At 42.2% G+C, this 26,586-nt stretch overlaps 1 protein-coding gene across 1 annotated transcript; it reads right to left on the bottom strand.

The window, feature by feature from the left end:
* Positions 1-5,872: 5,872 nt before the first annotated feature.
* On the bottom strand, positions 5,873-26,576 carry LOC124149387 (A disintegrin and metalloproteinase with thrombospondin motifs 18-like). The gene is made up of 14 exons (XM_048400015.1): positions 26,487-26,576; positions 25,080-25,119; positions 24,125-24,327; positions 22,707-22,802; positions 21,759-21,894; positions 20,777-21,132; positions 19,985-20,056; positions 19,070-19,227; positions 17,869-17,921; positions 16,911-17,040; positions 13,265-13,411; positions 11,076-11,202; positions 10,436-10,549; positions 5,873-8,244 (listed from the first exon to the last, which is right to left on the bottom strand). Exons 1-14 carry the CDS (start codon positions 26,541-26,543, stop codon positions 8,197-8,199), a joined length of 1,737 nt encoding a protein of 578 aa, XP_048255972.1. The 5' UTR covers positions 26,544-26,576; the 3' UTR covers positions 5,873-8,196.
* Between the last annotated feature and the right edge of the window lie 10 nt (positions 26,577-26,586).

Raw genomic sequence — 26,586 nt, 5'->3', positions numbered from 1 at the left:
GGGGAACCCGGGGAGGGTCGGGTTATAGGGTGGGGGATACCCAGGTAGGGTCGAGTAATAGGGTGGACGGTACCCGGGTAGGGTCGGGTAAAAGGGAGGAGGGTAGCAACTTCGGACTTGTCCCAGCCCTACTGACCAACTCCATTCCTTGTTCTGTGGATCTCGCACTGATTTCAATTTGCAAAATATTAATTGTTGTATCTCCAGCTGGCCTGGCAATAGTGGTGAAAAGAGTTTTAAAAATACTTTCCCGAATTTCTTCCCAGTGTCCTGAAGGTTGTGTTTACTTCCTCGTCTCTGGAGGCATCTTCAGGATGCGACATTCTGTTGTTGAACCAATCTCATTAAAATCAGATCTTAGTTCTCGCTACCGCTAAACAAAGATCTGAGGACATACCATTGCGGGTCATGTCAGAACGACCTTTCATCTGACCAATCAGAGCATCGCTTATCAGATCATGAAAGTGACAGTTGGAATGTAATTTTTGATCGTGCAACCTTGAAAAACACACAGGGTATTCCTAACGACAGTAATGGGCTTTATGTCTGTATTCATACAATCTAGACCATCATTTAGCCATATCAGAATGTTCTTTCTTCAGTTTTTAATTTTTTAATCGAGTATATGTCAAAATATGTTTTGAAGCATAGTCGCCAGTTTGAAATTGTGCCGAAAAGCTTGATTAAGCTGCCTTCTGATTGGCTATTGTCGACTATGTTAGTCATTCAATTGGTCGGACAATGTTCGCGAAAAGTTGTTCTGACTTGACCTGTAATGGGATGCTCTCAGATCTTTGTTTAGCAGTAGCGAGAACTTTTAGATTTTAATGAGATTTTTGTTGAACTGGTCTGGTTTCACAAGGTAAAGTGTATCAATCTGGAAACAAAAGCCGACAATTTTGAAAATTGTAATTTTTGTACAGTATAACCTTTTATAATGCCTCATATGCATTGTGATGAGGTAATGCTGTATACAGTCCCATGATATATTAAACACCAAGTGTACATCATTCTAACAATGTATGTGCATTTCATATACCATATTCGACGTAATAAGCTCCCAGGGTGCTCCCAAAATTAGAAATGGGGTCTCTTATAAGAATATAATTTTGTGAGAAAAAAACCAGTTGAAATTCATTTCATGGTTTACGCTGACAGCCTGAAATGATACAAAAGAAAAGTCTGTGCGTATTATACACGACAGATTTATTTTCCAGAATTTAATTGCCCATAATTAACATAATTAGGGTGCATATAACACATGAGTGCGTATTATACACAAATAAATAAGTGTACATTGATCAGTCGGAAGGGGTGCTAATTGGGATTGTTCACTTGCCAATATATTAGCAAATATCGCCGTGGGCGCTTATTAGAGTCGGGCACTTATTACATCGAATAAGGTATGTGATACAAACACCATTGGCTGTCCACAGAATATTTCAGATGATCATTTTCATGTACCCAGGGTACATGTAATCTAAAGAATGAGAGCAGTCCTCTGTGCTTGCTTGGTCATGAGTGCATGGCTTGCTGCAATGGTGGATCTGGACAGAGTGATGACCCCTATCATCTTTTGTGTAACATAACTCTGAATAGTTTGTTTCTCTATGAATAATTTGTATTGGTTCCTATCCTGCTACTTCATTCCTATATTGAACATGTTTGGATAAGCTTAAAACTTATCAATATTATACTACTCAAAAGAAGTTAAGAACCACCAATTCTTTCATATTACTATAGTTATTTTGTCATGCCATGTACGCCGAAGACCCAAGTGTGCTAAAAGCGGCGTAAAACCATACTCACTCACTTGTCATGCCGTGACAGGGTCGTTCGGGTAGCCTAGTGGTTAAAGCGTTCGCTCGTCACGCCGAAGACCCGGGTTCGATTCCCGACATGGGTACAATGTGTGAAGCCCATTTCTGGTGTCCCCCGCCGTGATATTGCTGGAATATTGCTAAAAGTGGCGTAAAACCATACTCACTCACTGACTCATGCCGTGGCAGATTATGTTTAGTGATATAAGGGGCGGTCGGGTAGCCTAGTGGTTAAAGCGTTCGCTCATCACACCAAAGACCCGGGTTCGATTCCCAACATGGGTACAATGTGTGAAGCCCATTTCTGGTGTCACCCCGCCGTGAAATGCTGGAATATTGCTGAAACTGGTGTAACTCACTCACTCACTTTAGTGATATGAAAGAATTGGGTATTCTTTAACTTCTTTTGAGTAGTATACATATTAGCCATTATGTTGATATGACACTGTGCATTACCATGGTTATCTCCCTTTGTATCACTGATGTTGATTGTTATGTATGACTCGTCATACAGGATGCTACATTTTCCCTTGATAATAATGTGATATGTATATTTTGTGTTGATATTGTGTGAGACGTGTGTGTGGTTCCTGAAGTGTTCCTGTGTGTGAGATATACGACATGTAGAGGAGCGTGTTCCCTAATTTGGTGTGAAACGTGTGGGATAACAGTGCTATAGTTTTGCATCCCAGAAATGTGGCAGGTACCACAAAGTTGATTTGAATCATGCAAATTTGAGAGTGGAAGTGGGCTTTCATTGTTTTGAGGACTAAAAAGTATTTTCCATTCCGTCACTGACAGTTCACAGAAACTGAAGTAGATTGGTGAAGAAGGGGTCACGTCATGGGGCAGTCCTTCTCTTTCAGTGGTTAGGGAACTAGTACAGTTCCTACTAAATGCCTTGTACAATGAGTTGAAGACTCTTTGGGAGAAGATGTAAAGGTCAGTAAAGATAATTTCTACCAACAGAATAAACCTTTCTCAAGGCTCCCTGTCTCCCCCGACTCCATGAGACTACTTTTACAATCTCCATTATCCAGTGTGTATGTTCTTTCTGTTATGATACTAACATGGACCCATTTGACCTCAGATCTTTGTTTCTATGGTGATGATGTTATCTCCATCTCTCCTTGTCAGTAACATGGCACATTGTTTTATCACTCATCCCAGTTAAACTAAAACCAGCCATCGAGTCCAATAACTGCATCTTCTCGAGGTAAGGGAGTTAATTGACGTTAAAAGTCCAGTTTCCACCCTTGACGAACTAGGCTGGAATTCCTGGGCTCGATCGCAGCACCACAGTGGCTATTACAAGTTATGTCCCTTCTAAGCCTCTCCTATGGACCAATCAGATGCCACCTCTCGTATCACTTGCATTTGCTTCAAACAAAATGGCGGCGCCCAGTCAAGACAATGTGATCGATAATCAATATATATATATATATATATATATATATATAAACAGGTCTTACATCATGAAGTGCATCAAATCCCGTGAGCACATTCATTAAAAATTTGAATAGATGTGGAAAATATCTGTCGACAAGTTGGCGTGCACATGCTTTACAAATCCTGTAATTGACCGAAATCTGCATGACAGTTTATGAACCGGATTTCGATTTTGTTGCAAGATTTTGATTGGACTATGCATAGACTCGTTAGTCCAGTGAAAATGTAACTCCATAATACCATAATGACTATTTCAGCAAGGGTGGAAACTGGACTTATATACATGTAGTCAGTTAACTCTCTTGCCTCGGGAAGATGCAGTTATTGGACTCGATTGCTGGTTTTAGTTTATTTCCATTCCGATTGCGCTCACAATGAAGCCAGGGCAGCCACTGGGTCCAGGGACTTTATTGTAACAGGATGGAGACACTGGACACTGGATAATCGAGGATGACTAACCCTGTTATACAGAATGAGAAATAGCAGTGAGACTGTTGCCCACATGTTGGACGTGTAGATGATCTCATTGATCAAGAATGTTCTCACTGATCATCAAGTGTTCTTCCTGATCATCAAGTGTTCATTTTGATCATTAAGGAACTTATTGATGATTGAGGGTGTTCTTATTTGAATAATCATATCAACGACATCCATCTGAACCATAAAAGATGTTTATTTCAGATAATTGAATAAAACAGAAATATCCAGTAGCTGATTTCAAGTATCAACCTGGCAAAACATTCACCCCCTTCTTTCCAAATTATTGATTTCTCAGTTTTCAGTCGAGTTTTCAGAGGTACAGTTGTCTTAGCATTGACTACAAAAACAGTGTATCTGCATTTCGGTAAAGTTAATGTTGGGATTCTATAGATAGCCCAACTTCAATTCTCAACCCTTCAAACAAATTCACACCATTTTTTAGCTGGGTCATTCATTTATGAAACAAGATGTATTTAGTCTCATGATTGTATTATTTGTTATAATGCCTATCCAAGACTTCATGTTATAACCGATTGGTATTAATGAACCTGTTTTCTTTGACTGGATTACACTGCCAGTGGACTGGTGATGTAGATGTTTGCTCACAAATGTCTCTGAATCTCTCTATGTTGAAGGTAGGAGGAACCTAATTCAATACTCATGTTTACACCAGCATTGGTGTCAAATTGAATAAACACTTGATGATTGTTTGCAAGTGAAAATCAAATGTGTAATCGGAGGCGAGACATTGTTGTTTAATAACCATCATTGCTAACTTGTATGAAACAGCATGACATGTACACCAGCAAGGTAATCCATACTAGTAACCCAGGTTATTTAATACTGATCATCAATCATGTGTTCCTGTTGATCAAGTGGTCATTTCGATCCAGGGTGCCCTATTGATCGTTGAGGATGTTCTCATTTGATAATTGAGGATGTTACTTGATAATAGAGGATGATCTTATTTGATCATCAAGGATGTTTTCTTTTGATCATTAAGGGTGTTCTCGTTTGATCAAGGGTGTTATCGTTTTATCAGGGTGTTCTCATTTGATCCTAAAGCATTTTCTCTTTTGATCATCAAAGATGTCATTTGATCATCAAGGATGTTCTCATTTGATCAAGGATGTTCTTATTTGATCAAGGGTGGTCACATTTGATCATCAAAGATGTCATTTGATCATCAAGGATGTTCTCATTTGATCAAGGATGTTCTTATTTGATCAAGGGTGGTCACATTTGATCATCAAAGATGTCATTTGATCATCAAGGATGTTCTCATTTGATCAAGGATGTTCTTATTTGATCAAGGGTGGTCACATTTGATCATCAAAGATGTCATTTGATCATCAAGGATGTTCTTATTGAGAAACAATCTTCAGATTGATTAATACAACTTGTCATATTCCTGAAGAAGGATGTGCATATTGATCACAAGGATCAATAGTATTGATTGTCAAGCACCTTCATGGTGAACATCAAGAATGATATTAACAATGATAATCTTTACAGTGACATCTTTTGGCAGTATTTTAAAATCAAGAGCCAATCACTGAAAGAAAATGTCTGGACAAACAATTTATCTTTAGTGACAAAAAAACATAAACATGTATTGTATTGGGCCCCTGCTATGGGCCTCAGAGTCAGAACAAGAGTAATAGTGTGTGAAAATGGAGGTTGTGGCAGGAGAAATGACTTTGTATGAAAGAACTCAGAAGCACATTGTATGAGTATGTACAGCATCACATTAAAACTTGTCTTCAACATCAGTGTTTTCTTTTTCTTGGGTGTGTTTCCACATGGTTATCTGTTTCAGTGTTGACACATGCAACACACCTGAACACACTTCAAACTGTGGTCTGCCACTGGGCTGTTCTTCAGCCACCCATGCTTGCCGTAAGAGGCAACTAACGGGATCGGGTGGTCAGGCTCGCTGACTTGGTTGATGCATGTCACAGATCCCAACTGCGTAGATCGATGCTCATGATGTCAATCACTGGATGTCTGGTCTAGACTCGATTATGTACAGACCGCCCTCATGTAGTTGGAATATTGCTGAGTGTGGTGTTAAACAATAAACAAACAAACATCATTAAAATTTATTAAAACATACCAGTTTACCAGACTATTTACTGCTGTGATGAAACTTACGTGAACACAGCTAACTGTTCACAAAGATTACAAGGACTCTTGTCAGGTGATATTGTTGGTGCACACTTCTCAAGAAGTACAACAATCATGGGATGTTCCCTGCTCAATAATCGACTGTCAGTCTCGGTTAAAGAAAGGTAATAGGTTGACCAGAAATTATTGAGAATTTTTAAACCATTACGGCTTCAATATTAACTAGATCAAAGGTTTGTGAAGAAATTATTCTGACTTTGATTCAAGGGAGACAACTCCGCTTGTCATGTATATAAAGTATGACCAGAGTTGTCTCCCTTGGAAAATAAGCTGGCAAGCTCCTCCCCAGCACGTGACACCTTCGTTACACTCGCGGTATAGAGAGCTCTGCGAACGGGATATCGCTGTGAGGAGTTTGACAAGCTTGAAGACGGCAAACAAGACCACTGGAAATGGCAGCTTTCGGGAAAAAAGAAAGAATATATTAGCGACATTTCATGCGTCGACTGAAGTATCACGTTTCTCTCATCGATTGACGGGTGAAAGGATATATTTTCACGAGTGGGGAAACGAGATGAGAGAAACATATTTCACGAGACACATGTAAAATCCTATTTATTATATACTTTTTGTGTAGTTGTCTACAGGATAATTAAATTATTTCATTACAAATGTAAAACCTTGAAACGTTAATTCTACCTACCTAACACACGGACGGTTCACAACCCCGTGTATTTGCGACTAAAAAAGTAGTTTCGTGTTTGCAAAATCTTTAAAATATAAAGCAAAGTATCAAACAATATTCAGGGTACGAAAATTCTGTATCATACATATAGATAGATTAAATACAAAATCAACTTTAACCAAAAATAATCTTGAAAACTACGACACCGCTGTTGGAAGCGAAAGAATACACGCTGGTCAAGTAACAAAAATGGCGCTTTGCGAAACGAACACTCTCGATTGACGAGTTATATGAAAACTTTACAGTTTATCTCGAAGTATTTCAAGAGAATAACAAACGGCCGGGAGCGATTTAAACTCCATAAATGGCTATCTGTCATCGTTTGGCCTTGTCAATGTGGAACGAACATATAAAGGAAGTCGACAGTTTTTGTAAGGGCCAGACACTTACGAGAAAGGGAGACAATTTGGGGGGAAGGTAACTCTTGTATGACAAAAGTTCCGTGAAAGTGTTATGTTCACAGTAATGAAATATCATGTGTAATGTTCACTGCAATGAAAATATCTCCTTTCTCAACTTTGGAAAACTCAGTATGTCACACTAAAGTATATAACAATTTGTATTATACAATCAAGGACTTATCAGCACACACGTCATTACAGAGAGAACATACATTCCACTATCAACTGTGTACTGTGTTTTGAAGAATAATGATAGTGTAAATGGAATTGAGCACAAAAAGGGAGCAGGTAGGCCATAGAAAGACTTGGTAAATTAGCGTCTAAAAACAGGCGCATAGCATAGAAAATATTAGGCATGAAATGATTACTAGGAGAACAGTTCATGTTTCTAAAGAGACAATAAGAACGCATTTGCATGCAATGGAATAGCAGAAATCACGAGGAATTCCATCACCATTTCTAAAACCTGAGCGACGTTTGAACTGGAGTTTGGAGAATAGAAATTTCAGTAGGGACAATGTTATGTTCTCAGATGAAAGCTCATTGTGTCTAAATGCAATCTGCTTAAAAATGTGGACCAAAGGTACAGAAACAGGTGTTGGAATGTAACATGACCAGTAAAATATACAGTGATATTATACAAGGACATCTCCTTCCAACAGCACACATCTTGTATGTTGATTGATGGGTATTTCAGAAGGACAATGATCCAAAACATAGAGAAAATTAAAGCATTCTCAGAAATGGTTCAATGGTTTAATGTTACACTCCTGGAATGGTCCAGCTACAGTCTGGACCGGAACCCAATTGAAAATATTTGGGGAATCATGAAGGACAATATCAATAAAAAATCTCTTGATCTATGACTTAATATATCTTTAATTTACAATGTTCTCATTTTCGATAATGTGTGGCCAAACTAAACAAATATCTATGTATAGGTCACGTAAATAGTATTACAGTAATATCATTAAAATGAAATATTTTGATTGTATTAATAATAACTGCATTTTTAAGATAATTGGAACAGGTAAATACAAATATACAAATCACAGGTACTAGAAATAAGCGAACATAAGCAAATATGCCTTTAAATATTCATTTTTATGAAAGAATTAACCGTACAGCTAATGATTTTTCTTCTTCTTTTCTTGTGTATAGCAATCTCCAGCCATTAAGGCCTTATGTCAGTCTTCGGTACGCACTCCCCATTGTAACACACCTGAAACACAGGACCAGTGAAAACATTTCTGAAGAACCATGTTCTGTTCTTAAATGCAAACAGCCAATAGACTGATTTAAGAAGAATGGGGCGAGTGAGTGAGTGAGTATGGTTTTACGCCGCTTTTAGCAATATTCCAGCAATATCACGGCGGGGGACACCAGAAATGGGTTTCACACATTGTACCCTTATCGGGAATCGAACCCGGGTCTTTGGCGTGACGAGCGAACGCTTTAACCACTAGGCTACCCGGCCGCCCCTAATGAGAATGGAGTTATGACCTGAGAAAAAAAGCAAGACGTTCTGCAGTTACACACACATATAAAGAAGAAATATGGAAAACAGCTCTGTGCTAGTAAGAAAGACAAAGTAGATTTTAGCTGATGAAGATCAAAATGTCTTCATCATACATGTATTGCATTTAATAATCTACTCATAGTCGGAATGGAACCCGGGTGTATAGCTTGACGATCTATTCCACCACAAGCGACCTGTGTTCCTTCTGTCAAAACTTGGCCGTTACCGCATGATCAGCCGATATTGCTCTGTATGGCAATAGTTGAGGTGAGATGAAATTGGGTTTAACGTCGCGTTTAAGATTATTGCACTAATACAGTAAACTACGGTTATAACGAACTCAAAGGGGCCACTAATTGTAGTTCGTAATAACCGTAGTTCGTTATAAGCATATATACAACAAATGGCCGGGACTCAGAAATAGGTTCGTTATATCGTTCAGTTCGTTATAAGTGTGTTCGTTTTAAACGTAAGTTCACTGTATATAGTGCGTGTGTGTGTGGCTGCTTGTACTTTTCCGGGAGAATGTCAATTTCATAGAGCTAGCCCACTGAGGTACGTTCCGCATTTTACCATGTATACCCAACTCAGACACAGTATACTAACTCCGAGCCAACCAGTCCTTGTTTTAGCCCATTAATGCCGAACGCCAGGCAGGATAACAACAAATACCATCTTTCAAAGTCTTTTGGTATGACGCGGCTTGGGATCGAACCCCTGACCTTCCGCTCGCCGGGCGGACGCTCTACCACTAGACCACGGAGGCTGCCAACTCTGGCAATAAGGAAGAGGACCTTCACTATGCTATAACGCAGTTGATTAATGTGAAAGTATATCACTTACGACTGTCGTAGAATTTAGTGCACCGGATTTGTTAACTCGACGTCCATTAACCCCATTTATCTTTAAGACGTTCCTCGCAGAAGGCCTAGCGACATTGGGGACTTAATCGGCTCCCCGCTCATCTCTAAATAGGGATACCTCGGCTTATAAACCTCCAGTGACGTCATCCTATTGCTCTCCAGTCAGGTTAAATCTCATATACAGAGATGTTATAATATCCCCGGGATTTTACATAATATGCAGGGAAATTAATGAATACAACTTCCTATGATTGTAACATATTAATGTTTCTCGCTAGAAATTTATTTTGCTTTTGAACACAATGTAATGAAATGTACAATCAAATGACAAATGTTTTCTTTATATTCTCGAGGATCGAACACGCAACCTTAGTATCTGTAGCCCAGTGAGTGTACCCATGCGATAAATCACAATGCTTTTAAGAATGTCATACGCCAGCAACAGATATTTTACGTCCGTTTCCTAAGGTTCGTGGAAAGTATGTTTGAAACATAAAAAAGGTTGATAAATGTAAAACGTTTCTTTATAAGTTAGATAAAACACTTCCCCTCGGAATTTTATGACATTTAAAACCCTTATGCCACGGTTTTAAACTGCCAACTGGTCGCCTCTTACGACAAGCATGGTCGCCTCTTACGACAAGCATTGGTTGGTGAAGACCTATTCTACCCCGGATCTTCACGGGTCTCCAACTATATGATAGCGTCCTGTAAATAATCGTGTCTGAGCCAGACAAACCATAGATTGATATTATGAGCAACTTTCCACGCCGTCGGGGTATGATGACACGCAATCAACCAAGTCGCCGAGTCTGACCACCCGATCTATCCAGCAGAGATTGCTGTGGACCTATTCTGACACGGAAATCCAAACGAGGGCCGCACAGATTTCAAATTTTGATGGTTCTACTGCATTTACTGTGATTACCACAGCAGGGACTGACTTTAACTTCCAGACAAGGAACAAGAATGCTTATTAACAAAGTCAATTCCAAGAAATATGGAGATTGTAAGATATTAAAAATCCTCACATTGTCTCCTCCGCAGTCCGTGCCATCTACAGCCGGTTCCCGCCGCTTGATCCTGTAACCTTTGGCCTCACAGCATAGCCGCTCACATCGCTCTGACAGCGGGTAGGCCCTCTCCTGTAGGTACACGTGATATACTACACCGTTGCAATAGGCAGGCTAACATTAGCCAGATCAACAGTACAGAACAGAGCACAGCAAAGCACAGCAGAACAGAATTTATTATCCCGGGGGAAATTCATTTTGCACAGCTGATTAGAAGTAAAATGTGAAAAAAAGAAAATATATGATATTAAACATATAAAATATGTACAGGAGAAAATAACACATTTACTAATAATATTATAACCACGGGTAAAAGCATGTAGAGGATGGATCACTATCACAGTGACGACAATACATACCTCGCTTTAAGACATATGTTAGCATCATCATGGTCGGGGACAGTAAGAATGGGTTTACATGAAGAGAATCGAACCTGAGACTTAATATTGACGAACACTTTATCCAAAGGTGGGTCGTTATTCGAGATAGATGTCAGCTAAACTCGTTTTCCGGGAGTTACTCAAGTATTGGATTTACATGACAGGCGTCGCATTGACAATGTGCATTTAAGCGTTTGTTTGAGTTAGGATATACATACTGAGCATGGCGTCCCGTCCACGTAGTAGCGACACTGGTCCTCGATGGTCATGTACTGTCCTGGCAGCGTGCTGGGGAAGTCGTACCCGTCACTGGACGTCTCCCGCAGACACTGGGAGTACCACGTGCTGTGAGGGGATAAGTCAGGCATACATTACACCCTGTCACAATGTGTACACTGGAAGTACCACGTGCTGTGTTGGGATAAGTCAAGCATACATTACACCCTGCCACCACGTGTACACTGGAAGTACCACGTAGTGGGTGAGATAAGTCAAGCATACATTACACCCTGTCACAATGTGTACACTGGAAGTACCACGGGCTGTGTTGGGATAAGTCAAGCATACATTACACCCTGTCACCATGTGTGCACTGGGAGTACCACGTGGTGGGTGGGATAAGTCAGGCATACATTACACCCTGCCACCACGTGTACACTGGGAGTACCACGTGGTGGGTGGGATAAGTCAGGCATACATTACACCCTGTCACAATGTGTACACTGGAAGTACCACGTGCTGTGTTGGGATAAGTCAAGCATACATTACACCCTGCCACCACGTGTACACTGAAGTACCACGTAGTGGGTGAGATAAGTCAAGCATACATTACACCCTGTCACAATGTGTACACTGGAAGTACCACGTGGTGGGTGAGATAAGTCAAGCATACATTACACCCTGTCACAATGTGTACACTGGGAGTACCACGTGTTGTGAGAGAAAAGTCAGGCATACATTACACCCTGTCGCCATGTGTACACTGGGAGTACCACGTGGTGGGTGGGATAAGTCAGGCATACATTACACCCTGCCACCACGTGTACACTGGGAGTACCACGTGCTGTGTGGGATAAGTCAAGAATACATTACACCCTGTCATCATGTGTACACTGGGAGTACCACGTGCTGTGTGGGATAAGTCAAGAATACATTACACCCTGTCATCATGTGTACACTGGAAGTACCACGTAGTGGGTGGGATACGTCAAGCATACATTACACCCTGTCACAATGTGTACACTGCAAGTACCACGTGCTGTGAGGGGATAAGTCAGGCATACATTACACCCTGTCGCCATGTGTACACTGGGAGTACCACGTGGTGGGTGAGATAAGTCAAGCATACATTACACCCTGTCACCATGTGTACACTGGGAGTACCACGTGGTGGGTGGGATAAGTCAGGCATACATTACACCCTGTCACCATGTGTACACTGGGAGTACCACGTGGTGGGTGGGATAAGTCAGGCATACATTACACCCTGTCACCATGTGTACACTGGAAGTACCACGTGCTGTGTGGGGATAACTCAAGGATACATTACACCCTGTCACCATATGTACACTGGGAGTATCACGTGGTGGGTGGGATAAGTCAAGCATACATTACACCCTGCCACCACGTGTACACTGGGAGTACCACGTGGTGGGTGAGATAAGTCAAGCATACATTACACCCTGTCACAATGTGTACACTGGAAGTACTACGTGGTGGGTGAGATAAGTCAAGCATACATTACACCCTGTCACAATGTGTACACTGGAAGTACCACGTGGTGGGTGGGATAAGTCAGGCGAACATTACACCCTGCCACCACGTGTACACTGGAAGTACCACGTGGTGGGTGGGATAAGTCAGGCATACATTACATCCTGCCACCACGTGTACACTGGAAGTACCACGTGCTGTGTGGGGAAATTACGATAATGTATAATTATTTATCACATAAACTGCTTGTATTGAGAATTATGAGCTGAGAGGCCTATATTCTGAATGAATTATAATTATTGAACTTTGTGGTTGTGTTTACAGGGGCCAGAGATCAATAATAAACAATGATAAAGTATTAGGTAAACAGGTAACTATTTCACATTTGTAGTTGTACCGTTTGTATTTTTTAAGATAAAGCGGGCGGAATATAACATTTTAAATGTAATTTCCATTTGTGGCTTTTTTTAACAGTCAGTCGTATTCGTAAAAAGAAAAATGAAAAAGTGACGTTTAAGACATGACTTAAATGTCATACTCAAATAACCATGTTCGGGGTAGTTAAGGGATGCTGTTCCCGAGGTATGATTACATATGCATGTGTTTCCTTATAGATTACCTTCGGGACATAACCATTGTGACAAGAAAACGATGGAGAGTTAAGGGTACGCGGTAACCTAAGGGGATACTGCACCTGCTCAGGAAGTGTTTGATGCTGGTCTTGGAGCAGTCCGAGAAGCGGCTGAAGTTGAAGGCGTTGTCCCTCTGGTAGCTCATCACGTAGCCGGATTTGCTGGAACAAGCCTTGCTGTTACCCTCGCCGTCGTGATGTGAACCCAGTCTGCGGGCAATATGGATGGATATAAGTGAGTGAGTTGGGTTTAACACGGCTTTTAACAGTATTCCAGTTATATCACGGCGTGTCACCTTAATGTGGGAGGAAAGCCCGAAGTGGTGCAGGTCTTAGAAGTTTACCACTTCGCTGAAACCCACGAGCACGGGTATGGTGCTGACAAACCTAGAAACATAATCAGGTCGAACCGGGATTCGAACCAGCGAATCGCGGCGCCTTAGACGACTGGGCCACCCGTGTCCCCATGGATGGATATAACCAGAAGTGAGGTGATGTGATATGGGGTTTGACGTTGCGTCCAAGATTATTGCACTAACATAGCGTCCATATATGCATGCATGTGTGTGTGTGTGTGGCTGCTTGTACTAGTCCGGACCGATGCCGATTTATAGTGCACTGAGATACCATGCTGCGGTTTAACATGAATACCCTATTCAGACACAGTATACTGACTCCGAGCCGACCATTCCTTGTTTTAGCCCCTTAATCCCGGGCGCCAAGCAGGGTAACAATAATTACCATCTTTCAAAGTCTTTTGGTATGACGCGGCTTGGGATCGAACCCCCGACCTTCCGCTCGCCGGGCGGACGCTCTACCACTAGACCACGGAGGCTGCCAACACTGACAAAAAGGAACAGGGCCTTCACAATGCTATAACGCAGTTGATTAATGTGAAAGTATATCATTTACGACCGTCGTAGCATGTAGTGCAACGGATTCGTTAACTCGACGTCCATTACCCCCATTTTTTTCCGTTATATTACTGCGTGTCAGCTTGATGTGAGAGGAAAGCCCTTAGTGATGCAGGTTTTAGATATTTACCACATGTGCCCAGGGGTAAGGTGCTGACAAACCTAGAAACAAAATCAGGGCGAACGTGGGATCCGAACTCACGCTCACTGGTTTGTGGCCTGCCTAAGGGAAGCAACTCTGTACAGCGATGTTTGGCGCTTTAGACTACTGGGATACCAGTACCCCCAATACTAAGATAAAATGCCTTACGTCCAGTTAAATTAAAGTGAGTCAGTACTGATTTCACATTATATTTGTAGACTTTTCCCACGATAACCTATGGTAATGCGAGTAAAATCAGTCTCCAGTATGTCATGCTTGTGGTATGGGTCGGACAATATCGGATTGTTGCTGATGATCTGTCTGTTCCAGAGATAGTTATTACGGGAAGCCGTGATATAGTTTAACAACATTCATTCACTTTCTCTCACTCTTGACCCTTGACCTTGACTCTCCCCGGGGACGCAACATTACCAAAGTTGTTGTTTAACACAATCATCACACATTACGAATATCGAAACACAATACTTATACATTTTTGTCAGTAGCGTCCCTCAAGTTGGTAATTGTCCACAACCCTACCTCAGAATCTATCGTTTGTACTTTGACCCTACCCCGGTTTTTCCATTGGTCAAGGTGGAACCAGCCTCTTTTAACAAAGATGTTATCATGAGAAACGGAACTGAGCCTTTACATAATGTATACAGGTGCCCGATCTCGTGAACTGTATCAACTGATATAATATAAACAGGTGCCCGATCTCATGGACTGTATCAACTAACATAACACATACAGGTGCCCAATCTCGTGCACTGTATCAACTAACATTATACATGCAGGTGCCCGATCTTGTGAACAGTATCATCTAAAATAATACAAACGGGTACCCCATCACGTGAACTGTATCAACTAACATAATACATACAGGTGCCCGATCTCGAAAACTGTATCAACTGACATAATACATACAGGTGCCCGATCTCGTGAACTGTATCAACTCACATAATACATACAGGTGTGGATCTCGTGAACTGTATCAACTAACATAATACAGACAGGTGCCCGATCTCTTGAACTGTATCAACTAACATAATACATACAGGTGCCCGATCTTGTGAACTGTATCAACTGACATAATACATACAGGTGCCCGATCTCGTGAACTGTATCAACTAACATAATACATACAGGTGCCCGATCTCGTGAACTGTATCAACTAACATAATACATACAGGTGCCCGATCTCGTGAACTGTATCAACTAACATAATACATACAGGTGCCCGATCTCGTGAACTGTATCAACTAACATAATACACACAGGTGCCCGATCTCGTGAACTGTATCAACTAACATAATACATACAGGTGCCCGATCTCGTGCACTGTATCAACTAACATAATACATACAGGTGCCCGATCTCGTGAACTGTATCAACGAACATAATACAGACAGGTTCCCGATCTCGTGAACTGTATCAACTGACATAATACATACAGGTGCCCGATCTCGTGAACTGTATCAACTAACATAATACATACAGGTGCCCGATCTCGTGAACTGTATCAACTGACATAATACATACAGGTTCCCGATCTTGTGAACTGTATCAACTAACATAATACAGACAGGTGCCTGATCTCGTGAAGTGTATCAACTGACATAATACAAACAGGTGTTGATCTCGTGAACTGTATCAACTAACATAATACATACAGGTGCCCAATCTCGTGAACTGTATCAACTAACATAATACATACAGGTGCCCGATCTCGTGAACTGTATCAACTAACATAATACAGACAGGTGCCCGATCTCGTGAACTGTATCAACTGACATAATACATACAGGTGCCCGATCTCGTGCACTGTATCAACTAACATAATACATACAGGTGCCCTATCTCGTGAACTGTATCAACGAACATAATACAGACAGGTGCCCGATCTCGTGAACTGTATCAACTAACATGATACATACAGGTGCCCGATCTCGTGAACTGTATCAACTAACATAATACATACAGGTGCCCGATCTCATGAACTGTATCAACTGACATAATACATACAGGTGTTGATCTCGTGAACTGTATCAACTAACATAATACAGACAGGTGCCTGATCTCGTGAACTGTATCAACTAACATAACACATACAGGTGCCCGATCTCGTGAACTGTATCAACTAACATAATACATACAGGTGCCCGATCTCGTTAACTGTATCAACGAACTGTATCAACTAACATAATACATACAGGTGCCCGATCTCGTGAACTGTATCAACTAACATAATACATATAGGTGCCCGATCTCGTGAACTGTATCAACTAACATAATACATACAGGTGCCTGATCTCGTTAACTGTATCAACCGACATAATACATACATGTGCCCGATCTCGTGAACTGTATCAACTAACATAACACATACAGGTGCCCGATCTCGTGAACTGTATCAACTGACATAATACATACAGGTGCCCGATCTCGTGAACTGTATCAACTAACATAATACATACAGGTGCCCGATCTCGTGAACTGTATCAACTGACATAATACATACAGGTGCCCGATCTCGTGAACTGTATCAACTGACATAATACATACAGGTGCCCGATCTCGTGAACTGTATCAACTGACATAATACATACAGGTGCCCGATCTTGTGAACTGTATCAACTAACATAATACATACAGGTGCCCGATCTCGTGAACTGTCACCAGCACGCCCTTGAAGCTCTTGCCGACCTCGCTGATGGCCACGTCATATGTGTAGCCGGGGAACTTCCGCGCGGAGATGCACGCGCCGCCCACGAAACCAATTCCTGATAAGAGAAAACTTTAACACTGTACAAGCCTTCTTTCGATGGAAGCAATACCCGTCTTGGCGCAGTCGGGAAACGTGAACTCTTAAGTTCGTTCTGTGAGGTGAGGTGAAATGGGGTTTAACGTCGCGTCCAAGATTATTGCACTTATATAGCGACGCGCATGTACGTGTGTGTGTGTGTGTGTGTGTGTGTGTGTGTGTGTGTGTGTGCGTGCGTGCGTGCGTGCGTGCGTGTGTGTGTGTGTGTGTGTGTGTGTGTGTGTGTCTGCTTGTACTAGTCCGGACTGATGCCGATTTATAGTGCTAGGTCACTATATACCATGCCATGATTATGAGATACCATGCCGCAGTTTAACATGAATACCCCATTCAGACACAGTATACTGACTCCGAGCCGACCAGTCCTTGTTTTAGCCCCTTAATGCCGAGCGCCAGACAGGGTAACAACAAGTACCATATTTTAACGTCTTTTGGTATGACGCGGCCGGGGATCGAACCCACGTTCAGTAGGAACAAGACCAGCTTGTATATGATTCAGTTTTCCTTCGTGTTTTAACTTATGCCGTGGGGGAGTATATACGTGTGGTGACTTCATGGACCGAGTGGTCGGGCTCGCTGACTTGGTTGATTGCGGGTCATCGTTCCCTGATGGCGTGCAGTGTTGCTCATACTATCAATAACTGGATTATCTGGTCCAGACTCGATTATTTACATGCCGCTGTCATATAGCTGGAATGTTGCTGGAGTTAAACTACAAACACAAACCCATATAAGTCTGTTCATAAATTGCCAGAAAAACAACGGCGTAGAAATGGCGTAGACTCACCGGAAGTCTGTTTGGAGCATTCGCCTTTGTCCTTCTTCTCACACAGGTCCTCGCTGCGAAAAGAACAGGTGCCCGGATTTAGACTTCGTTCAGTATATCGCCATTAATATACCCATTGCATGAACATTAATAGAAGCGGCGGATAATATCACTTGTTTGTACAGTCTGGTACTTTGAAAGGGTACTTTCAAATGTACCATATATGAACAGTTTTTATTGATGCCTGAAATAAATAAGGTTCTGATCACCTACCCTGTCTGCAGCACGACGACGCCGTGTCTGACTGTAACGCCATGGACGTCACCTACCCTGTCTGCAGCACCACGACGCCGTGTCTGACTGTAACGCCATGGACGTCACCTACCCTGTCTGCAGCACCACGACGCCGTGTCTGACTGTAACGCCATGGACGTCACCTACCCTGTCTGCAGCACCACGACGCCGTGTCTGACTGTAACGCCATGGACGTCACCTACCCTGTCTGCAGCACCACGACGCCGTGTCTGACTGTAACGCCATGGACGTCACCTACCCTGTCTGCAGCACGATGACGCCGTGTCTGACTGTAACGCCATGGACGTCACCTACCCTGTCTGCAGCACGATGACGCCGTGTCTGACTGTAACGCCATGGACGTCACCTACCCTGTCTGCAGCACCACGACGCCGTGTCTGACTGTAACGCCATGGACGTCACCTACCCTGTCTGCAGCACGACGACGCCGTGTCTGACTGTAACGCCATGGACGTCACCTACCCTGTCTGCAGCACTGCGATGTCGTGTCTGAATGTAACGCCATGGACGTCACCTACCCTGTCTGCAGCACGACGACGCCGTGTCTGACTGAACAACATGGACGTCACCTACCCTGTCTGCAGCACGACGACGCCGTGTCTGACTGAACAACATGGACGTCACCTACCCTGTCTGCAGCACTGCGATGTCGTGTCTGAATGTAACGACATGGACGTCACCTACTCTGTCTGCAGCACGACGACGCCGTGTCTGACTGTATCGACATGAGTGTCACCTACCCTCTCTGCAGCACGGCGATGTCGTGTCTGAATGTAACGACATGGACGTCACCTACTCTGTCTTCAGCACGACGACGCCGTGTCTGACTGTAATGACATGGACGTCGACCACCCTGTCCGCAGCACGACGACGCCGTGTCTGACTGAACAACATGGACGTCACCTACCCTGTCTGCAGCACGGCTATGTCGTGCCTGACAAAGTTTGTGTTGCTCTCGTATTTCTTCATCCAGTTCCTGAAGGCCGTGAGAGTGTCGTACAGTGAGATCTGCTTGGAGGTCTGGTCAATCCGGCTCTCCTCTATAAACGGCTGGTACTGGCCGAACTGCAGACATATAAAGGCTGCCTTTAGAGAACAGGAGCAACGCGAGGATGAACCAGTTACTTATTCCACTGCATCCGTGAAGACCCGTGAAGACCCGTGAAGACCCGTGAAGACCCGTGAAGATCCGGGGCGGAATAGGTCTTCAACAACCCACGCTTGCCGTCAAAGGCGACTATGCTTGTCGTAAGAGGCGACTTACAGGATCGGGTGGTCAGGCACGCTGACTTGGTTGACGCATGTCATCGTATCCCAATTGCATGGACCGTCATGTAGCTGGGATATTGCTGAGTGCGGTAAACTCTAGGCGTGCTATCCAGCTCACCCGCGAAGTTTTTAGTTCTTGATATTCATCGAGATAGTGAGTGAGTATGGTTTTACGCCGCTTTTAGCAATATTCCAGCTACATCACGGCGGGGGACACCAGAAATGGCTTCACACATTGTACCCATGTCGGGAATCGAACCCGGGTCTTCGGCGTGACGAGCGAACGCTTTAACCACTAGGCTACCCGACCGCCCCTCGTTCAGATAGACGACGTTGAGCCGATAAAGATTTCCATTTTAATCATATCATTATCAAGTCTCATTTACTCTAAAGATATATTTCTTATCAACACAAGCTTTAAAAGTAATCAACGTACAGCCGTCGAAGTGTTCCCTTGAAATACATAAATGAAGCATGGTTAATAGCAATAATAATAATAATAATAATAATAATAATGTACATATTGGACAGAAATATCACGTGCAAAACGTACCTGAAACGCTCCATATTGTCTCACTTTCAGTCTGATCTGGGGGTCGGGGAGAGTACGAAACTTGAAGTCGACCTGAAGTCAAGTTGATGGCATATATCAGTATTAAGGTTAAACATGTCACGTTTGCATGCTTGAGATCAGACTATATCCGGAAAAAAAATTCCTACAAACAGGTACACATTTTCTAACAAAACCCTTTATGAGACGACCCCCTGGTCATTGATTCAATGACGAGGCATGGGATGGTGAGGTGTTTAAGTACGAATGTGTCTTAAAGAAGATGGGGATATTTTTTCACGATGACCAATGAGTATTCAAGTTTTGCGTTCCCACTTTTGTATTTTGTGTTTTGAGTTCCCACTTTTGCTTTTTCAGGATGGCGTTCCCAGTTTTGCGTTCCTAGTATTACGCTCTCGTTGTTGCGTTCCTAGTATTACGCTCTCATTATTGCGTTCCCACTTTGACGCTCTCATTAAATATAATGCGTTTTCAAGCATAGGTTCTCACTGTTGCGTTCCCTTCATTATCCTCACATTATTATTTTTTCCAATATTGCGCTCTTTTGTTCATCTCGAGTATCAGCAGCAGACGACAGACCACATCCTTATTGTCAAGATCGGACACATAACTCAGATAAAACACCTCGATAAAAGCAAGGAAAACACTGATCGACAGCGTCTTTAACATTAGTTGTTAAGTTCCTCAGGAGGGTAACATCAGAATATTGGAACTCTTAACCAAACAGTCAAAGTAAATGACATGAATATGAGGAATAAACCGCCAGCCACCCACCGCATGCCAGAAGTGCAGAAGAAACAGGCCCAGCTCGGTCATACTGAAGTTGAAGCTCTTGAACATCTCCTTGTCGATGATCACCAACACTTCAGCAACAGCTGGATCACGTGACGACTGTCGTCTGCGTCTGGGGCGAGGGGAAGCGCCAACAGCAGAATGTGGGTTGGTGTTTGGGACAGGGCGGAAGTTGCCCTGTTGGAGACCATGTAATGACCTTGAACCGATGACAGGAGCCAGACGCGGAGTAGGAAGAAAATTTCCAAAATATTTTCTGTGGATGGACCATGGTTGTGCCGTCGGCTTTTGGGTGAACGACCCGACCCATCTAGACTTGTCCAGGAAGATCTTTGGAACTGCAATAGATGAGATTTGTGGTGAATTATTTATTACTTTAGTATATAAACCAGCATGAATCTGGACGATACTTTCTGACATGTGTTTGTTGTTTTATGCCACATTCAGCCCTATTCCAGCTTTTTGACGGCGGTCTGTAAATAATCGAGCCTGGACCAGACAATCCAGAGATTAATATCATGGAAAACGATCCACGCTGATGGGGTAAAATGGTAGGCCATCAGCAATGTCAGCGAGCCTGACCCTCCGATCCATTTGGTCGCCTCTTACGACCAGCATAGATTGCTGGGGATCTATTCTAACTCGGAATCTTCATAGAGGGTTCCTCAATGCGACTCCTGGTTAATCAAACACTCGCATCAAGTTCTACAGTGTTTCTAGGGTCCTTCCTTCTTACCTTCCCGGAAGTCTGGGGTCAACTCTCTACAGTGTTGCTATGGTCCTTCCTTCTTACCTTCCCGGAAGTCTGGGGTCAACTCTCTACAGTGTTGCTATGGTCCTTCCTTCTTACCTTCCCGGAAGTCTGGGGTAATCTCTCCATAGTGTTTCTAGGGTCCTTCCTTCTTACCTTCCAGGAAGTCTGGGGTAAACTCTCTACAGTGTTTCTAGGGTCCTTCCTTCTTACCTTCTAGGAAGTCTGGAGAACGTTCACGTGTGTTGTTCTGTTTGTACAGGGTGTGGCTGTCTGGTTTCAAGGCTCGTCGATGACGTCTCTGGGACCCGGGCGGAGCGATGATGTAGATGTGGTTCAAAATGCCCTCCTGAGAACAATGATGAATTACCTTCATTGTTGAATAGGGATTACAGACTTCACTACCGATTACCACGTCACTTATACCCGTCTTACAAAATTAAACATTTTCGCTCGGATTTCGCTCATAATACGCCTATTTAACGGCTGTTATTGTTACGATAGAATAATAATACTGAAGAGACTACTCGCATTTGTTTTCTTAAATTGCGCCTTTATATTACATACAAATTCCATTTAATTCACTCCTACTTATTCATCATCTGTACTTACCATAAACTGCAGGGCCCACTTGCACAAAGCGATCTTAGCGCTAAGATGATCGTAACTCCCATACTTTAACATAGGCTTACAGTAGTCTTAGCGCTAAGATCGCTTTGTGCAAGTGGGTCCAGATGACAAACATACATACACAGAACAGAGATATTTAACATACTGTTACATCAGTGGAATAACGGTTAAGATACCTGCATGGTGTTTGAGGGGCGGGTGAGAATGACATCAAAATCTCTGGTAGAGGCATAACGACTGCGGGAATTTTCGGTGTTGAACTGAGGCAAAGTATCTCACTGGGTTAACACTAGAACCCCGCATAAGTCCGGACTTGTACAAGCAGTCACACACACACACGTGCATGCACATCGCTATATAAGTGCAATGTAGAACGTGACCTAAACCCCATTTCACCTTACTTTACCTTCTGTATTTTCACCATGCACTCATAATATTGCTTAAGTTGTTTGATGTTTGTAGAAAGCATGCTCTTTAACTACTGAAACCCTGCAATTTACGGTGTTGTATTAAAACGTATAAACAACGGACCACGTGCACGTCTCCCTTGCTGCCGTGGATGACGCTGATGATTGTGCCGTCGTTGATGTCGCTGAAGAACTGTTTGGCATGATCCTGAACATGGCCCTGGAAGACGTCACAGAAACACATAGTAAGTCTCCATGAGAGCTGAGTTACTCTTAATTCCATTATTATAATCAGTGATTCCTCAAGACCCGGGGTAGAATAGGTCTTCAGCAACCTATGATTGCCGTAAAAGGCGAATATGCTTGTCGTAAGAGGCGATAAACGGAAGGGTGGTCAGGCTCGCTGACTTAGTTGAAGCATGTCATCGATCCCAATTGCATGGATCGATGCTCATGATATCAATCACCGGATTGTCTGGTCCAGACTCGATTATTTATAGACCGCCGTCATATAGGTGGAATATAGCCGAGTGCGGCGTAAAACAACAAACAAACAAACAAACCAATCAATACGTTTTGATCAACCATATTACTTCCAAGACACAATTGTGTGGATAACAACTTCTTTAGTAATGTAAAGGCGACGTTTCGGTATAGATCCTTATACCGTTGTCAAGCATAAGGATCTATACCCAAACGTCGCATTTACGGTATAAAATAAGTTGTTATCCATAAATTGTGTCTACTTTGTCATCGTCAACTTCTAAGTAATGCCTATCAAACAATTCATATTACTTCCTGTTTGGAAGCACAAGCGACCCGGATATGTAGGGGTATGGGCGTGTTTCAATTATTAGAAATTTTATATAACATCTTTGGAACAAGTAAGATATTCGTTTATATGTGTACAGCTGAAATTGTAATATGTAATATGTAACTTGTAAGTGGTTCTGGTGTAAGATACATAACATTTATAAGTGGTTCTAATTTAAGGTACAAATCATTTATAAGTGGTTCTGGGTTAAAATACCTGACATTTATAAGTGCTTCTGGGTTAAAGTACCTGACATTTATAAGTGCTTCTGGGTTAAAGTGAGTGAGTGAGTTGGGTTTATCGCCGCTTTTAACAGTATTCAAGTCATATCGCGGCGTGTCAGCTTAACGTGGGAGGAAAGTCCGAAGTGATGCAGGTCTCAGACATTTACCACTTCGGAGAAACCCACAACCCCGGTATATTGCTGACAAACCTAGAAACATAATTGGGGCGAGCCGGGATTCGAACCCACAATCATAGGTTCCTGGCGTGCCCAAAGGGACGCAACTCTGCAGATGGAATCGCGGCGCCCTAGACGACTGGGCCACCCGTGCCCCTCTGTTTTAAGGTACATATAAACAATTATAAGTGGTTGTTTCAAGAAGTCGTGAGTTACGGTAAAGAACCTATTGGTCGTTCAAGGCTAGGGTACAGACACATTACACATCAAGTTGAGAAACCAAGGCAAATTATACAAGAAACTACACAGTATAAAAATGTATCCCTACCGGTAATTTGTGCATGTCGAAAACTGTATTTCCCTCATCATCGCCCGAGACGACGAATCCTTCTGTGTCATGATCAAAGACGGAATGAGTCACTCGGCTCACTGTCACTTGATGCTCGTGCTTATCTGTCGTCACGTGTATGACGAGTTCGTCATGGAGACGCGGGTTTCCATGGACACGGATGTCTGCTGTGAACACTTCGTCTGTGAGAGAATCCATACAAGAACATTAACCGGACATTTACAGGATTGAGTACAAGAGTACCAACAACGATACACTGACTGTGAAGCATGCAAGTAAGAATACAGTAAACTACGGTTATAACGAACTCAAAGGGACCACTAATTTTAGTTCATCATAACCGTAGTTCGTTATAAACATATATACAGCAAATGGACGGGATCAAAACACATTTCGTTATATCCGTCAGTTTGTTATAAACGTGTTCGTTATAAACGCAGTTTGTATTCATATTTGAAAATATTCCAGTGTTAGTAAGATGCAGGCTGAGGAAAAAATATCCTTCGCAAACATTTTCACTGGGATAAGATATTCCTTCAATTCGTAATAATCTCGTGACGGGGTGGGTGTGTGTGTGTGTGGTGTGTGTGTGTGTGTGTGGGGGGGGGGGGGGGGGGGGGGGGGGGGGGTTACATGTTTAAATTGAGACAATATTATTTTTTCACGGGAATACTATTATAGCTACATTTAAACCTATAATGTATGCATAAACACATTATAAAGACACGCTTACAGGTGCAGAAAAAGGTTGGATAGGTTCCTCGTCAATAACATCAATCATAAATCATAGATTGCGTTACAACCTTGACCTTGAACTGCTCAGGTGACTCAGTTTAGAGGACTATAAAATAGACTGCCTAATGGTCGGTCCACTTTTAATCATATTGTGGGTCCATCTATGCCCAACTAGGAGTTGACTGCAGCAGGTACCTACCTTCGTGTTTCTTGTGATGAATGCTCGCGCCGTCTGTGGTCTGGTTTAGAAGGGAGAGTGAAAGGTTTATGCATGTAGCACTTCGAGTGCACATCCTATATATTCAAACCTTAAAACAAGACACAGCGTTGTCTTCGTTCTCCAGCATGCTTCATTAGTACCATCATTCACTCTATGGATGCGTGTTTCAGAGCTTGTTCATCGTTGTGTTTTCTTTTCTATTTTGAATATATACTACTCAATAGAAGTTAAGGAATATCCGATCCTTTCATATTAATACAGTTAATATGTCATGCTTAAGAAGTTCAAAATCACTCGATTTTTTCATATTATTATAGTTTAATATATCCTTCCATGACAGATTAACTATAGTAATATTAAAGAATCGATTTTTTCATATTACCATAGTTTAATATGTCATTCCGAAAGAATCGAGTGTTTTTTCAAATATTTTAAGTAACACACAATGCTGAATATACATAGATATAAGCAGCGCCAATATTTGTTGGTAATTTAAGTCATCGCTAGGTTTTCAGACTTTCCATAAAATATATGGCATTTTAACATGTACACAAGACCTTTTCAGATCCGGATTAGAATAGGTCTGCCGAAAGAGACGACTATGCTTGTCGTAAAAGGCGACTGACGGGATCGGGTTGTCAGGCTCGCTGACTTGGTTGATGAACGTCATCGTATCCCAATTGAATAGATCGATGCTCATGATGTTAATCACTGGATTGTCTGGTCCAAACTCGTTTATAAAAGACCGCCGACATAAACAACAAGCAACAACAACAACAACATAAATACGGAAACACTACGTAGAGGCGTACCTTGCAATATGGTAAATGATAATCTGTTGAAACATAGTTGATAAATTCTACTGTGACGAGCGACCGCTTGAACTACTAGGCTATCCCACCCCAGTATAAATAGAAATAAGTACGTATCACTACTGTGTTGTGTCATACATGGCCTGAGTTACATCCAGAAGAGTGTGCGAATACCGTAGTCTGTCATACAGACCCTATAACAAATATCCAATGCAACCAATGCAAGTCTATAATGTTTGGCAAGTCTAGATTACTGGAGTATCAGGAAATCTGAAAATGAAGGGAGTCTCTGGCTCCTTTTTATTATATCTTTACTAAGATAATTTAACAACTTTTTTTCTGAAAGATATATTCATTTCAGAGACTAGATGTTAGTCTACGAACGCCGCTACTTTTTGACGAAGTAAATACATCACAGGATGGAAATGTAAAATTGTAAAATTAATGTACATCAAATATTGCTGACGAAGATTACAATCAAAATGAGAAATAAAACAGTATATATCTTAAATGTTTTATATGACGTTATAAGGATACTTTACCATCTACGAGGCACCTAGAAACGTCCACTTACCGTATATATCAGGACCGTATTCACAAAGCAGAATGATACAAGGCAGATGAACTTCATATTTGCACGACGAGATCTTCACCTCGCCAAGCGTCGAAAGAGG

This window comes from Haliotis rufescens, unplaced genomic scaffold (genome assembly GCF_023055435.1).
Source record: "Haliotis rufescens isolate VD_foot unplaced genomic scaffold, xgHalRufe1.0.p SCAF_2, whole genome shotgun sequence".
Taxonomy (NCBI): Eukaryota; Metazoa; Mollusca; class Gastropoda; order Lepetellida; family Haliotidae; genus Haliotis; species Haliotis rufescens.
This window is presented reverse-complemented; position numbering and strand designations above follow the sequence as displayed.